Source organism: Brachionichthys hirsutus, chromosome 2, assembly GCF_040956055.1.
Source record: "Brachionichthys hirsutus isolate HB-005 chromosome 2, CSIRO-AGI_Bhir_v1, whole genome shotgun sequence".
Classification (NCBI taxonomy): Eukaryota; Metazoa; Chordata; class Actinopteri; order Lophiiformes; family Brachionichthyidae; genus Brachionichthys; species Brachionichthys hirsutus.
In genome coordinates this window covers 16,327,892-16,352,011 of record NC_090898.1, presented here as the reverse complement: position 1 = coordinate 16,352,011, position 24,120 = coordinate 16,327,892, and the positions used below count along the sequence as shown (strand labels likewise).

Below are 24,120 nucleotides of genomic sequence, written 5' to 3'. Positions count from 1 at the left end.
TTCCCCACTTCTTTCTCTCCCTCCTCTTCCTCGCTCTGTTGTTCTTTGTGACTCTCCTCACTGCCTTTGTGATGTAACTTCCTGTGTGATCTTCTACTCAGCAGCATCAGTTACCATGGCAACCGTGTTGACAGTGATAATGATGATAGTGATGATGTATGCGATTTGTTGCTATGGAGACCCCCCCCCCCCCAGTCGTGTTTACTCAGTGTTAAGTTTCAATAAAACTCGAGTCAGTCGCTTCGTTTCTTTTCTTGAACGAGTGAAGGAATGAATGGATGAATAAATGAATGAAGAAACCAATGGGTGAATAAACAAGCACAGAAAAATCCGTCTCTCCTCATCCTCTTCTTCACCTCCATTTCGTTGATATTCTCTCCTCTTCCTCTCACCGCTCCCTCCTTCCTCCATGTTGCGACTCCTCCCTCCTCTCCTCGTCCTCTCACCGCTCCCTCTTCCCTCCCCTCTGTCGTCATGGCTCCTCCCTCCTCGCCCGTATCAGAGGAGGCGCTGCAGAGGGTCCAGTGTGTTCCGTCATGGCGCCCGTTGTCCTCGTGCTGCTCGGCTTCGCTCTCCTGTACACGACCCAGGTAGGACGAGAGACTAAGGACGCATGGGGAGAGAGAGAGAGAACGCGAAAGGATGCCTTTGTTTATCGTCACGGTAACCTGATGATGCAGAATTAAGTAGTGGCGGTTTACCTTGTGCAGGTTTCTCAACGTCACGGTGTGTGCGTTTAAGTCGACTATAATGTTTTAGTTATTGATCATTTATTGTTAATCAGAAAAGAAACAGCCAGTAGGAGAGTAAACAGGCCATTTCATTTCAAACCCTGTCACCATAGCAACAGGAGACGGTAACCCATAGCAACAGGGCTGTGCAGGGCACAATCTGTCTCCTCCAACCGCCCATTAATCTGCGTTTGTGTGTGTGTGTGAGGATCAATATCCTGTGTACATTAACAAGATCTCTATCTGTGACGTGAAAAGATCGTTTCAGTCAGCAAACATAAAACATTTAACATGTTATACGTTAACACTTGGTTTGTGATACAATAATCTAATCCAGATTATTTTCAAACAATTTCAATGAATTAAAACTAAAATATAAAATATTCTAAATTCTTTATTTTTATTTTTATATCTTTATCATTTTTGTCCAGATTCCCATAACTTTGATTGATCATTTCATCAACAAGTTCATCATCACTGCTGACTCACCCTTCAGAGTGCTGAGTCACCATTCAGAGTGCTGAGTCACCCTTCAGAGTGCTGAGTCACCCTTCAGAGTGCTGAGTCACCATTCAGAGTGCTGAGTCACCCTTCAGAGTGCTGAGTCACCATTCAGAGTGCTGAGTCACCCTTCAGAGTGCTGAGTCACCCTTCAGAGTGCTGAGTCACCATTCAGAGTGCTGAGTCACCCTTCAGTGTTGGGTCTAAAATGAATAAACCCAAAGAGGCCTTGCACCGAAGAGACGAAACGAGGCAAAACTGTAGATTATTAGATTTATTAAGGACAGCTGTCAGCTGGGAGGGATGGAGAGACGCAAGTAGTTAGCTTCGTTCGGCTTCACCAACACACTCCGCCCTTTCTTGGTCAACACACAGTTTTTATAAGCGTGAGTAAGGTCAAGAAGAACAGAGTGGCTCTGTCCTAACTCCTACTGATTGGTGTGTTATTGATAAGCACCAGGCGAAGAATGATTTGACAAACATAGGCTACTGAAGATCAGGAATACACAATGGAGTGCTTTGTCTCCACTCAGGCTGCAGACAAGATGTGTACGTGCGCAAATCACCCAGACATGAAGACTCCAACCTTGGGCAGATAGCTCTTCGAAACAATACGAAGCGTTCCCTTCTTCAGTCTAGTCAGCATATAACAGATCTCCGATTGTCACTAACTCAGCAGTTAGTCACATGGCAGAAGAAAAACGACACAGGGGGGGTTTGAGCATTAAAGAGGATTATACACAGATGTTCTGAGAAATACACAAATATATGGAACGATCTGTTTAAGCAACTTCACATTTCCCCCCTGTTGTGGATTTGGAAGACATCCGTGAATACAACCAAATGGCTTTCCGTAAACACTTCATTAACAAATCAACAACAGTTTGTCCATCATCAGGATGTGGCGAAAACCTTCCAATAAGGAAAAATTCCACAACTCCCCTACCGCTTGGTAGCAAGAACCTCATGGTCTGACAATGGACCAAATCTGAAGTTTTAAGGAAAAGACAGAGACAGTTAAACATCAGTGTCTGCGTGTACGTCAGGCGCAACAGCATCATAGTCATCCACTTGGAGGAGGTTATACTGATACATCTGGGCAACAAACATTCGTGAGATTAACCTCTTGGACATGGGGATTACACAACATGAACAGAGAACGCAGAGAAATAAAAAATCAATACTATGGCAATGAAAGGGCCTAACATTTTAAGGAGAACCTGATGCCATGACCCTGAGAACAACCAGTCTAACCAGCCTCCTTCAACTTTGTCTTCCCGTGACATAGTGTCCCTTACGTTTTTCATGGTGTGCATTACGTCTACAATAGTTTGGTTCGTTGGGAATATATGTGCAACAGTGTTCACCAATCATAGCATAAACACCTCTTGTGGGGCTAAGGCCAAATCAACAGCCATTCTTGTTTGTAGGGCGGTAATAACATTATTCTGAGCTTCTCTCATGATAATGGAAGCATTGACGAAACATTGGAATCTGTAATCTATGGTTCCAAGTCGAAGGCCAAGTTTTCCTACCCCTATGTTTGGGAAGAAAGCATGCGTAACTCGGTCTCCTGGAGACCAATACCTGTGTTGGTAGGGGACATTGCTACCCCAGATCGGATCATGTTCTTCAAAGGTAACAAAGCGCTTGGTCCTAGGTGTAGGCAGGTTGGGATGTACTACGGCTGTGACAATGTAAGTATGATCTGAAACTGCGACAGGTGTACATATGGCAGTGACGTTAGTTGGCAGTTGCAATGTTTACTGTCTACTGATGCAATGGGAGTGTTACCAGTTCCTGTCAAGTGAACACAAAGTGGAAAGCAATACGTGTCATCCCCAATGTCATTACAATGAGCTAAGTGTGTTTTGTCCAATGTTACTCCAAAACCTGTGATTGTGGCTTTTGTAAGTACAGATAAGCGTTTGTGGGTCAGAACTTTGGCTGGAGAAAAGGTTTCATTTACAGCATTCAAGGCATTCATGTAGGCGAAGGGTGTGGCATATAGGGCTGGTTGCCCCGTACGGTAGGTGAGACTGCTTTAGCCGCCACACTACAAAAGCTGAGATCACCCGCTTCACAAGGGAACTCAAATCAAAGGGACCCCGAGGGGTAGCGACAGTCTGAGGTTGGTGCACGGTGGAGTGATGCGTTTTCATTCACCAATCACTCTTTTCTTTGATCAGGAGTGTGTGTTGAGGGGTCGGTGGAGTGATGCGTTTTTATTCACCAATCACTCTTTTCTTTGATCAGGAGTGTGTGTTGAGGGGTCGGTGGAGTGATGCGTTTTTATTCACCAATCACCCTTTTCTTCTGGCACAGCTTCTTCGGTCAGGAGTGTGTGTTGAGGAGTCGACTGACAGGTTCTTCTATTAGACTATGGTGGCGCTCATCTATGGCCTACAGCAGGTGGTTACTAGCACGCACTGCTGGAGCAGCTAAAAATGTTTTCTAACAATGTTACTTGTCATCCAGCGGGGTTCTGCATCTGCGCAGTGTCACTCGGGATCGGAGGTGTGATCTTTTGAGTGCGAGGGTTACTCACACGTTGCACCGGACACCGTTGTTAGTTGTGGTAGCACCTGCAGTGGGTGGCGTGCATCCCAGTTGCTCCTTCGGCGACCTTTTCAGCCGTGTGGGTCATCAGCTGAACTCGGAAGGAATCCTGCCACCGTTGGTGTTCCCAGGACGCGTTGGGTGTTCTTTACCCGCACAAAGTCTCTGGGTCCGCTGTTCGGGCAGGTGCATCTGCTGCTGCTGCTGCTGCTAGATGACACGACCTCTCTTTGGTCTCTCAGTACCTGTGTCAGATTTATGCAGTATTGGGTCAGTGCATCATCACACAGTGTGCTTGGCCAAAGGAACCAGTCCAGTGTCTGGAGGTCGTCCAACCAACACCTCACTTGTTGACGACAGATTATGCTGTGGGTTAGGGTTAGAAGGTAAACATTTAATCCAGGATAATTTCGTTCATCTGGCTTTCAGAGTGTGGGGTTGTTTCATTCTGCAGCGCCACCAGAATGCGTCTGGTAACTGCAGTGTGTCTTCATTTCCAACTTGAGTCTGTCACTGAGTTCTGAAAGTATTTTGTTAGCAACACACGAATCATTATTGAACCATTGTCAGAGAAAATCATCTTCTCCATCGCTGAAGCACTTTGTTTCTTTGTGCTTCAACCAAATTCGAAAGCAAGGTGAGCGTTCCACCAAGTCCATCATCAGATGCTGACAACGTCTCTGAGGTAGACGAGCACGTTAATGGAAAAGTCAATTGAAAAGTCAATGGAAAAGTCATTGGACGCGTCCGTCCAACATTATGTCATGCAATCAAAATTAAACACACATCAAAATCATATTTTTGTGTATATATATTCTTTTTGTTTTTTGGAACCAATGAGGCTGAGAATAGCAACATCTCCTCCCCTTTGACACATGGTCCAACCCATGAGTCAACTGAATCTCTTCTCTGTGCAAAAGTAAAAGTAACCAATTAATGCACTTGTGAAATTGAGAAAGGATGAACAAACAGGAAACAATAAACATCAAACAAAGACGGTGCTTTGAGATCCTTCAGAATGGGAGACACCATTCTCGTCAGGGGCGGACCAATCGTCCCCAAGGGCGCCCAGCGCGGGCCCCCAAATTCAGATTCCTTGCAAATACAGGTCGCTGAGGAGTCAGGCATACACAATTAAAAACAATCAATGGTCATAATAGAGTCTCTTTAAGGAATGTATTTTCAAAGGCTTCATCTCTGCTCAGGAACATAAGCTGTAGAATGCAATAAATGTGATGTCACTACATCATGAGTTGATGAAACCTGCTGTTTCATCGAGTCCATTAAAAAATCCCCATTGTTGTGCAGTGATCAGTTATACACGTACATCATGGCGCACGCGCGGAATGGCAATGCCATTGGAATCACAAAAGAAGAGTAATTTCAAAGAAGGCGTCATGAAATCTTGACCAAGCAAAAATTATCAGAACATAAAGAAGAAATCAAAAACTCTGTGATAATCTAAAACATGTATCCTCAATAGTCTGTGTCCCTTTAACAGGCCTAGATAGAGGCTTGTGTGTCACAGCCTCAGAATCAATTACCGTATTTTCACACCCATAGGACGCACCTAAAAGTCTTAGATTTTTTTTCAAAATGTGCAGCGCGTCCATTGGTCCGCGCGGCCTATTTGTTGTTGTAAGGCGGACTCAGTCAGGCGCCTGGCGGAGTGATACGCGACGCGCTCCACCACAGTAAACTATTATGGCGTGTTGACGGAAGTGGCTGCCGGTCCCGAAGCAGATCACGGGAATAGAGCAGCGGGGAGAGAATCCAGCATTAATGAATCAATGGACTTTGATGGGGTTGATTAATGACTCTGTTTTGCTCCGGCTCTATTTCTTAAAACGCGCACTATTATGCTAGTTTGATTGATGACGTTGAAAGATGTGAGTACCAAGCTCAGTTTTGCTCCTGCTTTATTTTGCGCACCTATCATGCCGGCGCCTTTTGAGCCGCGCGCCCTTTGTATGTTTGAAATACCGAAAAATCAGCTGTTAATGAGACTGCGGCGAATCAGCAGGTGCGCCATAAGGTCGTGAAAATACGGAACACATAAAACCTGAATCCCATTCATCAATAACAGAACAACAGGATGCTGTTCATAAGCTTTGTGTTTTAACGTGTATGGCTGCTGTTTGAGCTCATATCTCTTTGCATCATTAAGTTTAAACATCAGTTGACCGTGTTTGTTTTTGTGTGTTTGCATCTCACATGGTCCGGAGGGCGATCCGTCAGTCAGTCAATCTGAGCCAGCCACAGAGAAGGAGGGACCCCCGCCCCCTCATCCACGACACCGCTGTTGATCACCCCTTATCTGGCCTCCGTCCCTCAGTGGTTCCGGTCACTCCCTCATCCAGCGTCCCCTCTGTTCACAATTGAAGCATCCGCCTGGTCATCGTTCCTCCACAGCATGAGAGCATGTTCTCTTTCTCATTCGTGACGATGTCTCCCACGGGACGTCCTCTCGGGAGGCACGCTGCCTTGAGACATCGAGCGTTGCATGCTCTTTGGAGGAAAGTCTTTTTCTTCTTCTTCCTTCTTCTTAGCATGTTTGACGTGGTGCATTCAATCGGTCAGTCTGTCGTTAGCCCCACATATCATGCTCGAGTGAGCAGTGTGGGCTGGTGGGGGGGGCATTGGACCCTCAGTGGAGTGCACCCTGAGGTGGACGGGGACCTCTGGTCTGATGGTGATGGTGATTGATGTCTTCTGGTCGTGGACGGTGGGAGGAGGCACCCAACCCCCAGTGGCTGGAACAGAGTGACCCGCGGGGGCCAAACTCCAGCACAGTGGAGCAGTTTGTGGAGCAAAGGAAAACAATTAGTTCCTGCATATTGTATTATATCATATTACATCAATCAACTTGAACCTCTGAGCTTAGCATGCTATCATCTTTTGTAACATAGACCTGAGACATGTTAAAGCGAAGGAAGCAAACAGTAGAAGAATAGCACTCATAACACTCACAGGAGTAATGGCTTCCAACAGAATACAATTTTTTTTTTTTTTTTATTATTATAATGATTAAAGGCACAAAGACATCTGTGCCACCATCCCTCCTCTTGAGGCGTGGCAACGCCCACGGCAATATTGCTGCCCATATGAAGACAGATTTAGGCAGACGTGAATGTCCTAGTCGATGTCATTGCTATCAATGACCTGGTAGTGCATGTACCTTTTAAAAAAAAAAAATTAGATTTATTTTCCCTATCTGTCCTTCACTCCATGATTATCTACTTGTTCTTTCCTACCTAGACATGCTGAATCGTGTGTTTTCCTTTACTTGGCGCCCTGCAGTAATGCGCCCAGTGTCCTATCTCACACTTTCCTTCCACCCCCTCCTCTGGCACCCCGACCTCTCTGTCTCGCTAAAACACTTCCTCTTTACCATCAAAAACATATCATTAGACTTCTCGTTATTTGTTTCACGCTACTCTCTCTTCATGTTTTGCCCGTGTAATAAATTCAGACAGAGTTAAGTTTAGCAAGGTGACAGAATGCTTCATCAGCCAGTGGCTGATTTCTGGGTTAAAGGTTTTGTTTTTGAGACGGAGCTCATTCATTATTAACATCATAAAGGGCACTGTTCTAGTCCTGCTCTGAAGTCATCAATAACTTCATCAGATTTTGGCTTTGTTTGTCATATTTTACTGTAGTTGGCTCTTTGTCTAAACACCTCTCTCTCTTGCATTTAGTCTGGGTTTGACTTTGGTTACGTGGGCGGACAACAACGGTGGGGCGCTACTTTTTTATTCATGCCCCTCCCGAGTGGAGGTGCAGATGGGTAAATTCCTCTTTTCTAATTTTGGTTTAGTAGAAAGGTTATTTATTCTTCAGCGTTTACTTATTCTATCTTAAATACCTTTCCTGCTATATAGAATTCCACACGTGACGTAACTCAGAGAGAATCCCCCTAATGGGGCGAAGTGCAACTCCCGAGATGCAATCTTCTAGAGCAAACCTTTGTTTGCTCCGGCTTCTCGCTCGGCGTCCTAACACAGAGTTGCATATCGTTTTAGACCCTCCAGTCTGATCACCACTAACCTTCATGAATGAGTTCACAAAGTCTTCCCCAGTGACGGTCTTGCGTTGACACCGTGAGGTTCCAGACCGTCCAGCCGTGCAGTGATCCCATGAGGTCTCAGGCTGTTTTACTGTTACAACTTTGACTCATTCCGTTCATCCACATGAAACATTTATTCACAGACACGTACATACAGGGTTTTAAGTCTAGACTTTAACAACAACAACACACAGATCTGTATACTTTATGTCTTTCTTATATATCTATATATATATATATATATTATAGTGCTGCACAATAGTACCGGTTGGGAAACGTTTCTGCGCACGCCGACAGGACTGATGTTGATCCCTATCTGCCTGGTTAGGAACGGAGAAACACAGCGTTCCGCGCGATAGGACCGCCGTCCCTACCCGCCTTCTCCGGGTGTCTCACCTTCAGGCAGGTCTGCTCTCTGGCTCGAATCCCGTCAACCCGATCCCCCAGGGACTGGCATGCGAAGGATTGGCCCCGGAAAAGGGTCTTAGTGAATTAGAGTGTGCACCCTCTAATCAATTCTTCCAAGCCAGCCCACCGCAGACGGGTGTATTGGATCCTGCCGACAACGCCAATTAATGTCAGGTTTGTGACACTGTAAAAGAGAGAAAATCGGAACCAAGCCCCAAAGATTCTCCTTGGTCTGCAGCTTGTCCACTTCCTCTTCTCAGTCTCACACCAGTTTCCTCATCGCTCAACTCCAAATCACCACCACACAAACACTATTCAAGGACCACGTCCCAAGCGAGCATATGATCTCCCAGGGCCGCGCCCTTATCAGCTCCAACTCACCCCCACACAACACAACACAGCTGTTTAACTCCTAAGCGAGTCCAACACAAATATCCTCATACGTTCATTCTGGTGCACCTCCATTCATGCTCAAACAATAAAAGCACGTTTTTGCAAATACAGTTTGATTTTTTAAAGACCGGTCCCTTAATTGATTTTTCCCCGACGTTTGATCCCGTTAATTTATACTTAAAAGTATTAATTATATTGAATTACTCCGTTAATTTATACTTAAAAGTATTAATTATATTGAATTACTCCTAATAAGGCCCGTTAATTTACTCGTACCCAGACGTTTGATCCCGTTAATTTATACTTAAAAGTATTAATTATATTGAATTACTCCTAATAAGACCTGGTAATTCCTTAAACGTCTGGATTATTTATTTAGTAGCCTTGTAATTCCTTAAACGTCATTGGAAGTGTGTGGACATAATCATAGTAAATATAATATTTATTCACTGATCCACTGGAAGTGTGTGGACATAATCCCAGCAAATACAATATTTATTTACCGATCCCGTTAATTTACTCGTACCCAGACGTTTGATCCCGTTAATTTATACTTAAAAGTATTAATTATATTGAATTACTCCTAATAAGACCTTGTAATTCCTTAAACGTCTGGATTATTTATTTAGTAGCCATGGACTTACATATGGGCCTCTGCCCTTCCTGTTTGTGCACAGTCTCACAACACTTCCTGCTTTAATTTCACTTCCCTGTTTTTAAGTAAGTTGGAAAAAATGTTACGTATTAAATACCAGCAATACCTGTAGTCACCCGATGCAAGCCTGGTTCTTGGGACCCGTTGTCCGGGCGGGCAGCCGGCACCGGAAGGGGGAGGCCCGTCCCCTTTAATGGGGAGACGCGGTGTACAGATTTTGTGGTGTCCTCGGTCCAGCGGCGGTCGCCCGTCCAGATGTGGGTCCCGGGTTTCGGCACCAATTAATGTTGGGTCTAAAATGAATAAACCCAAAGAGGCCTTGCACCGAAGAGACGAAACGAGGCAAAACTGTAGATTATTAGATTTATTAAGGACAGCTGTCAGCTGGGAGGGATGGAGAGACGCAAGTAGTTAGCTTCGTTCGGCTTCACCAACACACTCCGCCCTTTCTTGGTCAACACACAGTTTTTATAAGCGTGAGTAAGGTCAAGAAGAACAGAGTGGCTCTGTCCTAACTCCTACTGATTGGTGTGTTATTGATAAGCACCAGGCGAAGAATGATTTGACAAACATAGGCTACTGAAGATCAGGAATACACAATGGAGTGCTTTGTCTCCACTCAGGCTGCAGACAAGATGTGTACGTGCGCAAATCACCCAGACATGAAGACTCCAACCTTGGGCAGATAGCTCTTCGAAACAATACGAAGCGTTCCCTTCTTCAGTCTAGTCAGCATATAACAGATCTCCGATTGTCACTAACTCAGCAGTTAGTCACATGGCAGAAGAAAAACGACACAGGGGGGGTTTGAGCATTAAAGAGGATTATACACAGATGTTCTGAGAAATACACAAATATATGGAACGATCTGTTTAAGCAACTTCACATCAGAGTGCTGACTCACTGTTCGGTGAAAGTACTCACTCAACCTACTCTGATCCCTGTTGAGCTCCTAATGAACATCACGCCGATTGATGAACAGCTGATTGATGAACAGCTGATCAGGCTGACATACAGATGTGTGTTTGATATAATATCTGATCTGTGGCTCTCCGTCTCTGTTTGTTTATCCCCATCACTATTATCTCTACACACACACACACACACACACCACCAACCAAATTACTGGAGGAAGGAACTGAGCAGCTCATTACGCTGCCATGGCAACGCCATCCACAGCGCGTCTCAGACACACACACACACACAATGACATAACACTTTATTAATCTGTCCCCCGGAGGGCAATTTGGTTTACAGCAGTTTGAACTGCTGCTGGCCGCAGCGTGCGCATGCGCCCGGGCAACGCGGGCGAAGTGTCTTGCCTAAGGACACAACGACAGTGTACACATGCGCCTGAGCCGGGGATCGAACCGCCAACCTCTCGGTCGTGGGACGACCCTCTCAACCACTGCGCCACTGTCGCCAACATAGGCTGTCCCCAAACCTTTTCCTGTGAGGGCCACATCCCTTCTCTGATGGAGGGCCGGGGTCAGTTTGTAGGAAAAGTGTGATGATGGCAGGGGGGGGGGGGGGGGGGGGGGGGGGGCCCTAAACATTTAGGGGCCGAATGTGGAGGCAGGCTGTAGTTTAGGCTTCATCTCACCATCACAACTACACACAGTGACATGAATGGAGTGTCACACACGCAATGCCTCTCACACCCAAACTCAGTCTCTCTCCAGCACTATCAGGAAGTGCAGAGGCAAAGAACGACTGGATCAATCAGCTGATCCAATAAGAACGACTGGATCAATCAGCTGATCCAATAAGAACGACTGGATCAATCAGCTGATCCAATGCAGCTGCAGAGGAGCAAACAACAAACCTCAAATTATTGTAAAAAAGCCCAAACGCTGCACGCCTTGGTTTCGAACCCAGGACCTTCTGGCTGGGAGCCAAGCGCACTACCCACTACACCACCTAGAGGTTACCCCATCAAACGTTAGGATACATAGACAGTAGCATTGATTACTTTAGACCAGAGGCACTGGTTTTGAATCCAGACACGCCCACTCCACGTAACACAAAAGGAAAAAGCACAACACAACAACACAACAACACAGCAACACAGAACAACACAACAACACGCTGTGGTCTGAGATATCAACTTAATATTTGACAGGTACGACTTTAGTAAAACCTCAAGTTTCCTCACCTATACGGTGGCGTAGTCGGTAGGGTTACCGGTCTACTGCCAGAGGAACTGGGTTCGCATCCAGCTGCGGGAGTGGGGGTGGAGCAGGGGCGGCAGGGTAGGCCCAGGGCCTTACCTGGGTGGAGTGAACTGGACCACTGGTCCACTCCACTCCGCTCAGGTGTGCCCTGGACCTACCCTGTTGCCCCTGCTCCATCTCATTCCCGTAGTGGGATTCGATACCAGGGCCATTTTGCCCCCCCCTACAGTGCTGCCAACCATGCCACCGTGGAGGTGAGGAAACCTGCCCTGTTATTACAAAGTAATTACTATGTAATAAGTTGATATTACAGAACATTAACTTTCTGGCCGTATGTGACCATCATTAAAAATAAAAGGGAGGCTACTCATGTTGTATGGAAAGGAAAATAAGTACATTTTATTTTGGGTCTCTGGTATTGTTCAGGGGGCCAGGCCAAATGTGGAAATGGGCCGGATCCGGCCCGCGGGCCGTAGTTTGGGGACCCCTGACATAGACTGTCATTAATTAATCTGGAGATTACATAACCACATCTGATCTAATGTATTTGTTTTCTTGAAGCACCAGAAAATATTTTAAATTCATCAATTTGCCTTAAATTATTATTATTATTTTTATCCTTACATAAACTATAAACATTTTAACCAACTAAGCCGTTGAATACTGAAGTCCTCTGTTCCTGGTAACATTCCCAACATCTCCTGGAGTTACGTTGCTAACAGACAAACAAACTAGCGGAAACTCGGTGGAAGTAATAAAACAAATTGTGCTGATTTTATTGTTTTTACAGTCTCTACCTGCAGCTCGTGCTAGGGGGCGTGGCCTGGATGTGTCACTTGGTGGAGCCGCACGCCAGCGGAGAGACCTCCTTAGCTTGATGCCTTATGAGGGCCCGGTGATGTCATACCCGGTCATCCAGGGAGGGGCTGGGGTCAATGACCCGTACTACCAATCAGACGACTGGAGGGGCCGGGGCTTGGACCAGGCCCTGCAGCGATTGGTGGAAAGGGACGAACGGCGTGAGCAAGAGGAGGAGCAACAAGCAGGTTGGATAGTTGTAGCAACGCAACTGATCCTAAATTAACTCTGCAGTAATCAACCAATCAAATGTGTTCACAGTTTACCTGGCCGCTCTGCTCCGCCTCCTTACTGAGGCAGAGAGAGCAGGTTTGGTCAGCCCAGGTGACGTGGAAATAATAGAGGAAGATGAGGAAGATGAGGAGGATGGCCAGAGCCCGCACAGGGACTCCCAGGGTCCATCTCCCCTAGACTACGATGAGACGGGGAGGGCCTTTAACATGGGGAGGCCCCCGGCAGCCTGGTGGGGGCTCCTGCAGCCCCAGTTAGCTCAGGCCCTGCTCGAAAGGTGAACGCCGGCTCCAGTTTGTGTTGAATCATCCATCAGTCTGCAGAGCTAATGATGCTAGCCTGTGGTTGACAGGATGGAGCCTCAGCTAACTCAGACTCTGCTGGATAGAGCGAGGCAGGAGAGGCTTCAGCAGGCCGGGCGGGGTTCCCCGGGACCGACTGGAGACCAGGACGTCCTCAGGTAATCATTCCCATAGAAACAGCCATCGATCAATCGATCAACCAATCAATCCATAGTCCAGTGCTACGAATGAAGCTCTGGGCTGTATTTCCACTGATGCCTAAACTCATAATGTTAGCTACAATAGCTGAGGTTAGCTAGATTTCTGATGTTAGCTGCTATAGCTGATGTTAGCAACAATAGCTGATGCTAGCTGCTATAGCTCTTCTTTCCCTCCTCAGGCATCTGGTCTCCAGGTTACTTTCCAGTATGAACCCGAATAATTCACCCTCTGTCTCTGGTCGCCGACTAAGAAGGGACCTGTCCATCACACCTGTTGGCTCCACCCATAAGCGAACCCGCCGCTCCCTTGACGACGTGGCTCCTTCATTACCCGATATTGACCCCCCTCTGTTAAGAGTGAAAAGGCTGGAGGAGGTGGATGATGATGATCGGAAGCTCCTCCCACCTGCCTCCAAGGTGCAACGGATGAAACACATCAATTCCTTGGCGACCCCCTCCATGGAGGAACTGAACCCTGGGAGTCGGAGGCGCCGCAGGAGAGCAACCCAAAACTACGACCCACAAATATTGATTGATCAGATTGTGGAATATATGAGAGAGTAAGAGGAGGAGGAGGAGGAAGGGGTGTTGTTGCCTTTATGTCGTGTTTTGCTTCGTTTTTGCTGCTTTCAGTGACTCTGATCAATCATCTGTTGCTAGGAGACAAATGATGGTTTAGTGTAGTTTTTATTTTAGACTTATGAAAATGAGATTTGAAAAGCAGTTTGAAGGTCTGTTTTCCTTGTCAAGATGAAAATATGACTTTTTATTGGTTTCCAAGGCTCTGATTGTAGTAAATATTTACGTGTGTGTGTGTGTGTATCAGAACTGGAGCTCTAGCTAGACTACTCACAAATATTTCAACACTATGTGGGAAACACGTGAATTTTGTTTGGATGTTTGTTGTTTACTTGTACATATTTGTTTACATGTGAGCGCTTCTTTCCCAGAATTCCTCTGAAGACTAACCAGCTCAACACAAAAAATAAAATATATCTCTCTCTCTCTCTCTGACATCTAACAACCAGTACTTCTAAATAAAAACAAAATTCAGCAGGAAAAGATTTGGTTAGCGATATTTATACGAGCATAATTTGTCCCTGAAATTAAAATAAATATAACAGCAGATGTGAGCAGAAAGGGATCATACGAATAACCATCGGATTTAAACACCACATACCGACAATTCTCAGCAAATTCAAAATCCAAAAAATTATATATTTATCACATTTAACCACCTGGGCGCCAAAGTCGCGAAGTATCAAGAGGCGATTGTTACGTTGGAGAAAATCCGGTCGTTTTTCAAAATAAAACGCCTTTTAGACTCTAATAATCGATACAACGGAAATTGTATACATTGGAAGTGGAAGGTGTCTGCCATCTGCTGGTCGATTGTTCTCGCTCTCAATTAAAGGATCAACCAGAAATGTCTTACCTGTGTTTCATTTCATTTCCTAACACCTTCAGGTGAATTACAGGAAATTAAAATAAAAACTAATTCTGGTAGCTCAGCTTTTCCTGGAGCACAGAAAGACAGGTAACCTCACCTGGTTAGGAAACACTTACGTATGAGTAACTTTGTCAGGTCAATTTAAGGTGGACACATAAACAGGTAGCAAACTTCCTCAAGTAATGTAGAAGACGTTTTACCTCTCATCCAAGAAACGTCTTCACTTCAGAACCAACCTTCAACAAGTCCAGTTGACTGGGATAGGCTCCCGCAGACCTGTGACCCGCAAGGCGGATAAGAAACTGGATGGATGGATTACTACAACAGGTCATGTGACCTATATTCCATTATATCTGCATTTGTAATTTTTTTGCATTTGTCAAATGACAAAACCTCCTCCGATTGGTTTTCTGTCATCTGTCAGGGATTCAGCAGAAACTCCAATAAATCTATAATTGAAATAATAAAAACACACAAACATTTACCCTAAATACTGCTTGTGTACTATACTGACATATATTCTATAAAAACAAACAAGCATTTTAAACTTATCCAAACAAACAAAACACAAGTGAAACTATGTTTCAGACTAATATTAAGACATATTTTGTCCAAGCCACTGTAACCATGGCAATTTAATTTCTACAGCATTAATATTTTTTGGCAATAAAATGTCCAGTACCGGTATATTGTTTTATTTGTTGGACGATTTTTGAAAACCTTCCTTAATTGAAGTCACTTTCATTTCCTTTTAAACAATAAAAGATGAAAATGAAATGTACATTTATTGTGTCAATCACCATTTCTAGCATAGCTTAGCACAAAGGATAGACACTGAAGCTTTTTAGTTAGTATTCATTGTTATTTGGCAAGATCTTACTTTACCTAGAAACTAAGTCTAAGCTAATACGACACAAAGCTGATTCTAAATTTATTACACATTTATTTATTAAAATTACACAACCTAGTGAGATATAAAGACATTTGCATGCTAACAGGAAGTGGATTCTAACTGTACTCTAAACTGCTGAAGTTAAATGAAACCAGAGTCTAAAGCTAATTGTCAGTTAACTGTATTAAAAAGTGGGATAAACAGATCTCCAAGGAAAATATAAGCTATCTGAAGCTAACGCAAACTTAATTTGTATAAGATAGCCCTATGATACTTACAAGCTACATACAGCACAGCTAAATTTACAACGCTTTGAAGCTAATCCTGAGCTAATAAGACCCAAATGCTAATAGTGCAGCCGGACGAACACAAACAAACACTGAAACTAACTCTGAGGTAACCAAGATAGAATATATAAATCACGAAGCTTTAGACCAGGGGTCCCCAAACATTTTCCTGTGAGGGCCACATCACTTTTCCCTTCTCTGATGGAGGGCCGGGGTCGGTTTGTAGGAAAAGTGTGATGATTGGGGGGGGGGGTGCCTAAACATTTAGGGGCCGAATGCGGAGGCAGGCTGTAGTTTAGGCTTCATCTCACCATCACAACTACACACAGTGACATGAATGGAGTGTCACACACGCAACGCCTCTCACACCCAAACTCAGTCTCTCTCCAGCACTATCAGGAAGTGCAGAGGTGAAGAACGACTGGATCAATCAGCTGATCCAATAAGAACGACTGGATCAATCAGCTGATCCAATGCAGCTGCAGAGGAGCAAACAACAAACCTCAAATTATTGTAAAAAACCTGAGCGCTGCACGCCTTGGTTTTGAACCCAGGATCTTCTGGCTGGGAGTCAAGTGCACTACCCACTACACCACCTAGAGGTTACCCCGTCAAACGTTAGGATACATAGACAGTAGCATTGATTACTTTAGACCAGAGGCACTGGTTTTGAATCCAGTACGACGTCACCTGGTCTGAGACACGCCCACTCCACGTAACACAAGAGGAAAAAGCACAACATAACAACACAACAACACAACAACACAACAACAGAACAACACAACAACACGCTGTGGTCTGAGATATCAACTTAATATTTGACAGGTACGACTTTAGTAATACCTCAAGTTTCCTCACCTATACGGTGGCGTAGTCGGTAGGGTTACCGGTCTACTGCCAGAGGAACTGGGTTCGCATCCAGCTGCGGGAGTGGGGGTGGAGTAGGGGCGGCAGGGTAGGCCCAGGGCCTTGCCTGGGCGGAGTGAACTGGACCACTGGTCCACTCCACTCCGCTCAGGTGTGCCCTGGACCTACCCTGTTGCCCCTGCTCCATCTCATTCCCGTAGTGGGATTCGATACCAGGGCCATTTTGCCCCCCTCTACAGTACTGCCAACCATGCCACCGTGGAGGTGAGGAAACCTGCCCTGTTATTACAAAGTAATTACTATGTAATAAGTTGATATTACAGAACATTAACTTTCTGGCCGTATGTGACCATCATTAAAAATAAAAGGGAGGCTACTCATGTTGTATGGAAAGGAAAATAAGTACATTTTATTTTGGGTCTCTGGTACTGTTCAGGGGGCCAGGCCAAATGTGGAAATGGGCCGGATCCGGCCCGCGGGCCGTAGTTTGGGGACCCCTGCTTTAGAGAGAATGGTTTCTTTGTGCTAAGCTAAGCTAAGCCCAGGTCCCACTAACTCTGGTCTCTACTGTATGAGTTTCATCTCAATTATTTTCTATATCATCAGTGCTTCTGATTGAGACACCATGATTTCCCTTCTTGATTTAATTAATTTCCCATAAAGCCACCTGCTGTGTTGATCCCATTTCAGTGCTATCGACTATTCCTATCTACGCTTTGCATAGACAACATTGATTTGGAAACAGTTGCTAGGTAACCAGGTCATGACAGGATGGGAGGAGGGTTGTTCTGTTCTGTTCTTCTTTTGGCTTCTTCTCCACTTTCTGAAATGAAATAAGAGGAAATGAGTCTTTGCTCGAGTTTTGAGACAAAGTGACAGTAGAACGGACTCACCTGGTGGCTCTAGGCTGACATCAGCAGACCTGTAGTCACTATGGAAACACAAAATATATCTATTAAACTCTTTATAAGTTAACTGGACCTGAATATAACTCAGAAACAGAAACTAAATCTAAGATAACTAGACAGAAGAATCCAATAAGCCGATTGATTTTGGTGTGAGATCTAACATAATAAGACTGCCCCTCCCTTTGATGTACCCCCCCCCCCCTTACCCTCCTTGGAATCCGGTGGCAGTAGGGCATCCTGTCTGTTAGCAAGGACAAACGCCAACGTGGCCAAGATGGCGGCATCCAGAACACCCAGTACAGCCAAGATGTAAGCCCAGTGGACGGAGCAGTTACCCGGGGAGAAGCTCCCCACCTGGAGACAAATGCACAGGTGTAGAGCGAGACCTGGGAGCACCTGGATCACGCACCTGTGTGACCATAACCACTCATTCAACTAACAAACATGGCCACGTGCACCAGCGTGTTGCTAGGAGACCCTCTGTGATGTCATGACGACGTCACACTCACGGAGTCTCCACACAGCGATCTCATCTCTGGACTCTCCCAGGAGTCTGGAAACAGAAGACAAGCTAATGCCAGACAGAAACCTGTAGAGAGACACAGAGACACAGAGAGAGAGAGAGAAGACAAGATGTTAGCATTCTTTAAGCTAGCCTAAACAAATCTAAAACGCCATCATCGTAAAGCAAATATACAAATAAATATAAAAAGGCCGTAATGACGGCCGGGAACTAGCGAAGAATAATTAAAACGGGGCAACACAAAAGAGGCTGGAGGCCCCGGCAGTCAGGTAGAAGTAAAACACAGAAAAATTGAACAGATTTTTTGTAATTATAAAAATATTAAAATTGGCCCAGTGACGTGATGCTAATGCTAATGCCATCAGACTAAAGCTAACAGGGCCCGAAACTCAAAACACATTATTATCATTTCAATGAGCTAATCTCTAAGATATTAAACTGCGAGGAACATTCTAAATTCACCTTCTAAATAAGACCAGAACCAACAGAACCAACAGAACCAGCGACCGACCTGCCGTGAGCTGCAGCCACGCACAGATCTTGTAGACGGTTGCGGCGCTGCAGAACCTGAAGAGGCAGAGACAGAGAACACTGGTCCACACCGCCCAGAGGGACACGCCCACCAACACCGCCACCGACTGGAAGGACGGCAGAGGAGACAGCGTGGACAGACCGCCACGGCAGTCCGGGACGGGCCAGTCCGAGTCCACGCACACCTGGCCCAGAGGCGGATCCAGCTAGTTAGCATCAGCCATCTCACAACAGACCGAGGCTAAAGCTAACAGGTCGGGATGGCAGGCAGATACTCGCCTCAAACAGTCCCAGGGTGCCGCTGGGCGGGGCCGGCCCCGCCCCTTGGAGATGGGTGTCTGCGGTTCCGATCCAAGATGGCTGCACCAGGACGACCACCTGGATGACGGCGAAGCAGAGCGTACAGACGGCCCAGAGGACGCCGACCGCCCGGGCGCTCCGAACAAACTCAGTCTGATAGAGACGAGAGAGGTCGGCGAGGGCGGGCGACACCGACATGACTGAGAGAGAGAGAGGGAGAGAGAGATGAAAATGATCTCAGATTCTTTTTTAGGTGATGAATGGATGGATGGAAATGGGATGTGATTGAAAACCACAGCTAACGCGTTCTCATGAGGGGCCGAGGCACCCCAACATCTGCACCTAGGACCGCACCTGCTTGTAAGTAAACGGTAAAATATACGATTATAAATGGTATATTTATTATCTAAACTGGTCAACATCGCCCAAAATAGACCAAACCCGAAAAACACAGGTTCTTATTTTGGGAATATTCTCATGGTGATTTACAGAAGGGGTTAATCTGTACTCGAGTAAACGGGAGTAACGCCGTTACTCTCCGACAATGGACGCAGATCTGAATGATCAATGTCCAACAGCATCGATAAGGGCAGCCAGCCAATCAGCATCGAGATACAAATAGACGTCCCAAACCGACCGAATCCGGTTACGTCATCTGTTTACCGACACACGCACGCACGCACGCACGCACACACTTTTACTGCACCATCGTTCGGATCTGCAGGAAGGACATCGACCTGAGATGAACACACCTGCTGGAGGACGTCCGCCTGTCTGTCCCTCTGTCCTCCGCCTGTCCCTCTGTCCGCCTGCCTGTCCCTCTGTCCGCCTGTCTGTCCCTCTGTCCGCAGGATGAGTCTCTGGATACCCGGATGTGACGCTTCCTCCACCAGCAACACTATTTTCACAGATCTAACTCATACGAACACAAGAACTCAGCCGATCATCGACGCACTTTGATTTATTGATGACGTTACAGCGCCCCACGCAGGCCGACGAAGGAACTGCAGCACACACGCGCACGCATCCCTCAGGCTCCATGTGTGGCTGTTGTTGTTCTTCACCGACCAGTCGGTATCTTCTAAGCCCCGCCCCTTTCTGGACACATTCTTTTTTTGATCAAAGTTCTGGTTGTTCAAGGCAAAAAAAAAAAATCAAACAACATTTGAACAATAAAAACGTTTACTGAGAACAGAATGTCTGACGGGACGACAGCATCAAAACATTTATTTTACCAAATAGTGCCAAAGGAATCACTTTTATCAGCTGATAACATCTTAAAGTCGTGTTAATGATTCTAAAAATAATATAAAGTTGTTTTTATAAATGTCACCTTGCTATAACGGCACAACAATTAAATTAAATAATGCAGTGACTGAGGTTTTTCTCTGTGGGTGTGGCCTCTTGGTGACATCATCACCACGCTGCACCGGGGAACAAAACAATCAATAATCAACACGCGTTTCTAGTGAGTGAACTATTGGTGAGAACTGAACCGACAACCTGCTGGTGAGCCGATGATGAAGATGAATCTGCAGCTAAAAGAATGTAATTTAAAAAAAGTCCCAGGCATAAACTACATTTCCCACAATGCACCACTGGGACTGGAAGCTGTGGCCATGTCAACAAACTCAACAGTCAACAGGAGCAGAACCATCCAAGAACCGATGTGTTGTATGATGTCCCTCGTCCTCCCCTTCATCGCCGCCGCCGCCTCCTCGTCCTCCTCGTCCTCCTCCTGCTCCTCCTCCTCTCAGCTCCATGGAGGGATCTCCTCTCCAAATTTGGAGCAGTGAGCGGCGTTTTTAGCTTCAAACAGAACCTGAACACAAAAAACAACAACCCGTAAATGATGAGACCCGTTTCTGTTTATATTAAAATGAAGACGAAGCTTCAGCGGCGCTCCTCCTCCTCCTCCTCCTCCTCCTCCTCACCTGGTTGTGTACGTACGCCTCACACAGGTAACACCACACTGACAGGTCGGAGAAGCTCAGAACCAGAGGGTGTTCCGACTCGGCGCCGTGAGTCACCATGTGTTCGTTCACATAACGGCCGCAGTGCACCTGAGAGACCGGACAGGTGAGTCCATGAAGTCGTTTGTTTCAATCTGAGTCACATGACCTCGCTGGACCGCACTTTAAACAAGCCTATTTTTATGTTAATAAAAAGAAGTTGTTGTTTTTAAAACTGCACTTAAATTATCGTTTGTTGTTTTTACACAATTGTCTCATATTAGGTGACAGACAGGTTACCTGGTAACAGGTGAGACAGGTCCAGTTCTCAGAGTTCGAACTGCAGTCCTGACAAAAACCGAAGACGTCGATGCCTGAGGGGGGGAGGGGCTTAACAGCATCAAGGTGAGGACACCAAGGCAGAGGATCCACCACATATAGAGTCGCCTGTAGACAGGCAGACAGACAGACAGACAGACAGGCAGACAGACAGACAGACAGACAGACAGACAGACAGACAGGCAGACAGACTGTCAGTGATGCGGCTACTAGATGTCAGAAATGAATATATAACAATATTTTCTTACATTATTCTGTCCTCCAAACATTGTCTCCAGAGACACTTCAGACTTTGACCAACCACACGCCCCCACGGCCTCTGGCTCCGCCCCCCCTCCGCCAGCGACCGACTCTGAAGCTGCTATGGCAACAGCCCGCGAAGGCTTAAGGAGACAAAAGGCATTAAAAGTACAGGATATCAATAAGGAGACGACGGCTAATCATTATGCTAACACTAGCAATATTCAACAGTGACTAAAGAGTTAAGTGTTTTATTCTGATCCTTCCTCTTCCTATTATTTATTTATTTTTTATTTGACTTTTAGTATTTGCTTAATTTTTTTTAATGTTAATGCGTAGGAGCTAACGAAGCTATTGGGCATTAGCCTCCTGTCTGTCAATCACACGGGTGTTTGTGACGTCACTCACCTGACGCAGCACACTCTCTGCTGATTGGTTCAGCTCGGCTGTCACTTCACCTGACTCCGCCTTCGCTTCCCTTCCACAGGCGAGCTTCTCGGTGGTGAGGCGGGCCTTCGGCACGGTGCCACAGACGGGGTTGGCCGAGCTTTGAGCGATGTCCAAACCGGCCAATCCCTGCGTGAGCTGCTCCAGGCTTTGCTCCCTCTGATTGGAGAGAAGGGACGAACAGGAAGCCCGTTCTTCTGAGGACGTTACCATCGAGTCCTCCCGTGCTGCAGGGGGCAGCGGCGGTTTGTCCGATTCCGTGGCCTTTCCTTTTGAACGGCGTTTCCCACGATGCTTTGGGGAAGGCAGGGAGGCCCGCACAGACTCCGGAACTGAGAACAACACGAATAAAAAAAAAGAGTAAATAAACAAACAAAAATAAACTAAAAATATAAAATCTAATTAAAGCAAAGCCGATGCATCGACTCACTGCGTATCCTCAGCGACCTCCAGTAGGGGGCGTGGTGTTTAACGACCTCGTTGATCGTCGCCGCAGCGCTGTGACGCACGGGGATTAGGGGTGTGGCCAAGAAGGGAGGAGGGTCTCCTAGCAACACGCCGGTGCACATGGCCATGGATTCAGAGATGGAGTTTAAATTATAACCTCCCTGAGGGAGAGAACGGGCGAGAGATGAAAACACGTCCGACGGGCGGACCGCAGCGACCGTTCCGTTTCTATATACGCCACCTCCAGTATGAGTAAGACCCGCCCACCGGCCAGTGACATCAGCAGGTGTGTGAGATGGGCGTATCCCTCTGGGGTCACGTGATATCCCCCCAGTGGATCCCCCCGGGCTGCGTCGAACCCGGCCGACACCAAAACCAGACCAGGGTCGAACTGCAGACGGAAAAGCAACCAATGAGAGGACACCGTGAACGGCGTGCGTGTGCGTGCGTGTTTACCTCAGTGGCGATCGGCATGACAACGTGGTGGAAGGCAGCTAAGTAGTCGGCGTCACCCATTCGCCCGCCGCTCCACGCGACGTTGACATTAAAGCCCCTCCCCTGGGACACGCCCACCCTACTGGGGGCAGCGTCTTCCGAACATGGGAAGAACGTCCCGTTGTCATAGCGATGGAGGGAAATGTACAGGACACTGGAGACGTAGATTATCGTCACTTCGAGGTCGAATGCTACGTCGTGTGACACTCCTCCTCCTCCTCCTCCCCCTCCCCCTCCTCCTCCTCACCTGTCGTCGTGCTCAAACATGTGCTGCGTCCCGTTGCCATGGTGAACGTCCCAGTCCAGGATGAGAACTCGCAGGGGAGGCTCTTGGGATATCTTCTGGGCGTGGCGAGCCGTGAGCGCCGCCGTGTTGAAGAGACAGAATCCGCACGGGGCGTCTCTCTCTGCGTGATGCCCCGGCGGGCGAACGATCGCCACGCCGTTGCTCACCTGGAGACGCAACGACGGTTTCATGTTCCTGTTAGTACGCCGCAGCGGCGCCTGTGATTGGCTGTTGGTGAAATGCATCCTGGGACGCGTTACCTGTCCCGAGAGGATCGTCTCTACCGCCGCCAGGCAGCCGCCGGCCGCCAGCCGGGCGCTGTGGAAGCTGCGGCCGTTGATGAAGACGGAGCGGAAGGCCCCGCCCACTCTGTGGAGCTCTCTGGGCTTCATGGCGGCCGTGGCCTTCATCAGCTCGATGTGCTCCACGCTGCGCACACAGACACACCTGCTGCGTGCCGCCAATGGGATACAGATATTGATTATCTGTTACACACACACACACACACACCTGTGACACCTGGCTAGCTCCTCCTCCGTCGCTAGGCGAGCCGTAATCCGTCGGCAACGGTCGACCAATCCCAGCTGCCGGTGTTTGGAGAAGATTTGACAGATTCTCTGCGGCTGTTCGGGATGATGTCTGCAGATCAATCAGGATGTTTGATCGCTTGATCGGGTGTGAATCACAAGTCCCCATGGTTACAGGCGGCTCACCTGTCCCACATGTCCAGGTGCTCCATCATCCGCTCATCATAGACGAGACCGGTTGTTACGGCGACAGACGGAGGAAGGCTGGTCCGGCTGGTGCCCTCCTCATTGGTTGTTGTTCTGATGGCTTTCTCCTCGGCCAATGAGATTCCCTCTGTACGAGAAACGGGATGAGATCAAAGCTGGAAGATAAACTGGCTGAAGGAAATCCAGCGGAGATCAAAGGAGAGACGAAACGAGGGAATTGTAATATGAAAACTACAAAGAGAAAAGGAAGCAGCGGTACCCAGGATCTGCAGAGAGGTCCAGTATGGATACAGAGCCGCCACCGTCTCAGAGATGGACTGGAGAGCACTGAGAAATGGACAGGT

The 24,120-nt window shown here is 46.9% G+C and overlaps 3 protein-coding genes across 3 annotated transcripts in view; 1 reads left to right on the top strand and 2 right to left on the bottom strand.

Annotated features, from left to right (window-relative positions):
* Positions 1-12,364: 12,364 nt before the first annotated feature.
* On the top strand, positions 12,365-13,642 carry pcsk1nl (proprotein convertase subtilisin/kexin type 1 inhibitor, like). Its single transcript, XM_068743012.1, has 4 exons — positions 12,365-12,533; positions 12,607-12,853; positions 12,965-13,036; positions 13,258-13,642. The coding sequence occupies exons 1-4, from the start codon at positions 12,365-12,367 to the stop codon at positions 13,640-13,642; spliced, it is 873 nt and encodes a 290-aa protein (XP_068599113.1).
* A 3,639-nt stretch (positions 13,643-17,281) lies between these two features.
* lhfpl4b (LHFPL tetraspan subfamily member 4b) lies at positions 17,282-19,034 on the bottom strand. Its single transcript, XM_068749325.1, has 6 exons — positions 18,816-19,034; positions 18,517-18,721; positions 17,992-18,071; positions 17,689-17,836; positions 17,468-17,505; positions 17,282-17,397 (listed from the first exon to the last, which is right to left on the bottom strand). Exons 1-5 carry the CDS (start codon positions 19,032-19,034, stop codon positions 17,477-17,479), a joined length of 681 nt encoding a protein of 226 aa, XP_068605426.1. The 3' UTR covers positions 17,282-17,397; positions 17,468-17,476.
* A 1,490-nt stretch (positions 19,035-20,524) lies between these two features.
* The window catches only part of hdac6 (histone deacetylase 6), a 9,605-nt gene continuing 6,009 nt past the window's right edge, over positions 20,525-24,120 (bottom strand). The window contains exons 16-28 of the mRNA XM_068745376.1: positions 24,036-24,103; positions 23,756-23,903; positions 23,553-23,681; positions 23,303-23,471; positions 23,004-23,209; positions 22,718-22,910; positions 22,503-22,652; positions 22,245-22,422; positions 21,776-22,146; positions 21,376-21,510; positions 21,089-21,235; positions 20,771-20,899; positions 20,525-20,658 (exon numbers count right to left, since the gene is read on the bottom strand). Coding sequence (XP_068601477.1) covers positions 20,590-20,658; positions 20,771-20,899; positions 21,089-21,235; positions 21,376-21,510; positions 21,776-22,146; positions 22,245-22,422; positions 22,503-22,652; positions 22,718-22,910; positions 23,004-23,209; positions 23,303-23,471; positions 23,553-23,681; positions 23,756-23,903; positions 24,036-24,103 — 2,092 coding nt within the window. The 3' untranslated portion in view covers positions 20,525-20,589. The remainder of the gene's footprint in view (positions 20,659-20,770; positions 20,900-21,088; positions 21,236-21,375; positions 21,511-21,775; positions 22,147-22,244; positions 22,423-22,502; positions 22,653-22,717; positions 22,911-23,003; positions 23,210-23,302; positions 23,472-23,552; positions 23,682-23,755; positions 23,904-24,035; positions 24,104-24,120) is intronic.

What these genes read in the sequence shown, in the direction of transcription:
- pcsk1nl (XM_068743012.1), top strand. Translation starts at nt 12,365, where the DNA reads ATGCCTTATGAGGGCCCGGTGATGTCATACCCGGTCATCCAGGGAGGG. An exon ending in GCTCAGGCCCTGCTCGAAAG is followed by an intron (nt 12,854 to 12,964) that starts GTGAACGCCGGC and finishes TCTGCTGGATAG; the next exon opens with AGCGAGGCAGGAGAGGCTTC. An exon ending in GGAGACCAGGACGTCCTCAG is followed by an intron (nt 13,037 to 13,257) that starts GTAATCATTCCC and finishes TTCCCTCCTCAG; the next exon opens with GCATCTGGTCTCCAGGTTAC.
- lhfpl4b (XM_068749325.1), bottom strand. Translation starts at nt 19,034, where the DNA reads ATGTCGGTGTCGCCCGCCCTCGCCGACCTCTCTCGTCTCTATCAGACT. An exon ending in GCACCCTGGGACTGTTTGAG is followed by an intron (nt 18,722 to 18,815) that starts GCGAGTATCTGC and finishes CCTCTGGGCCAG; the next exon opens with GTGTGCGTGGACTCGGACTG. An exon ending in GTGGCTGCAGCTCACGGCAG is followed by an intron (nt 18,072 to 18,516) that starts GTCGGTCGCTGG and finishes GTCTCTCTACAG; the next exon opens with GTTTCTGTCTGGCATTAGCT.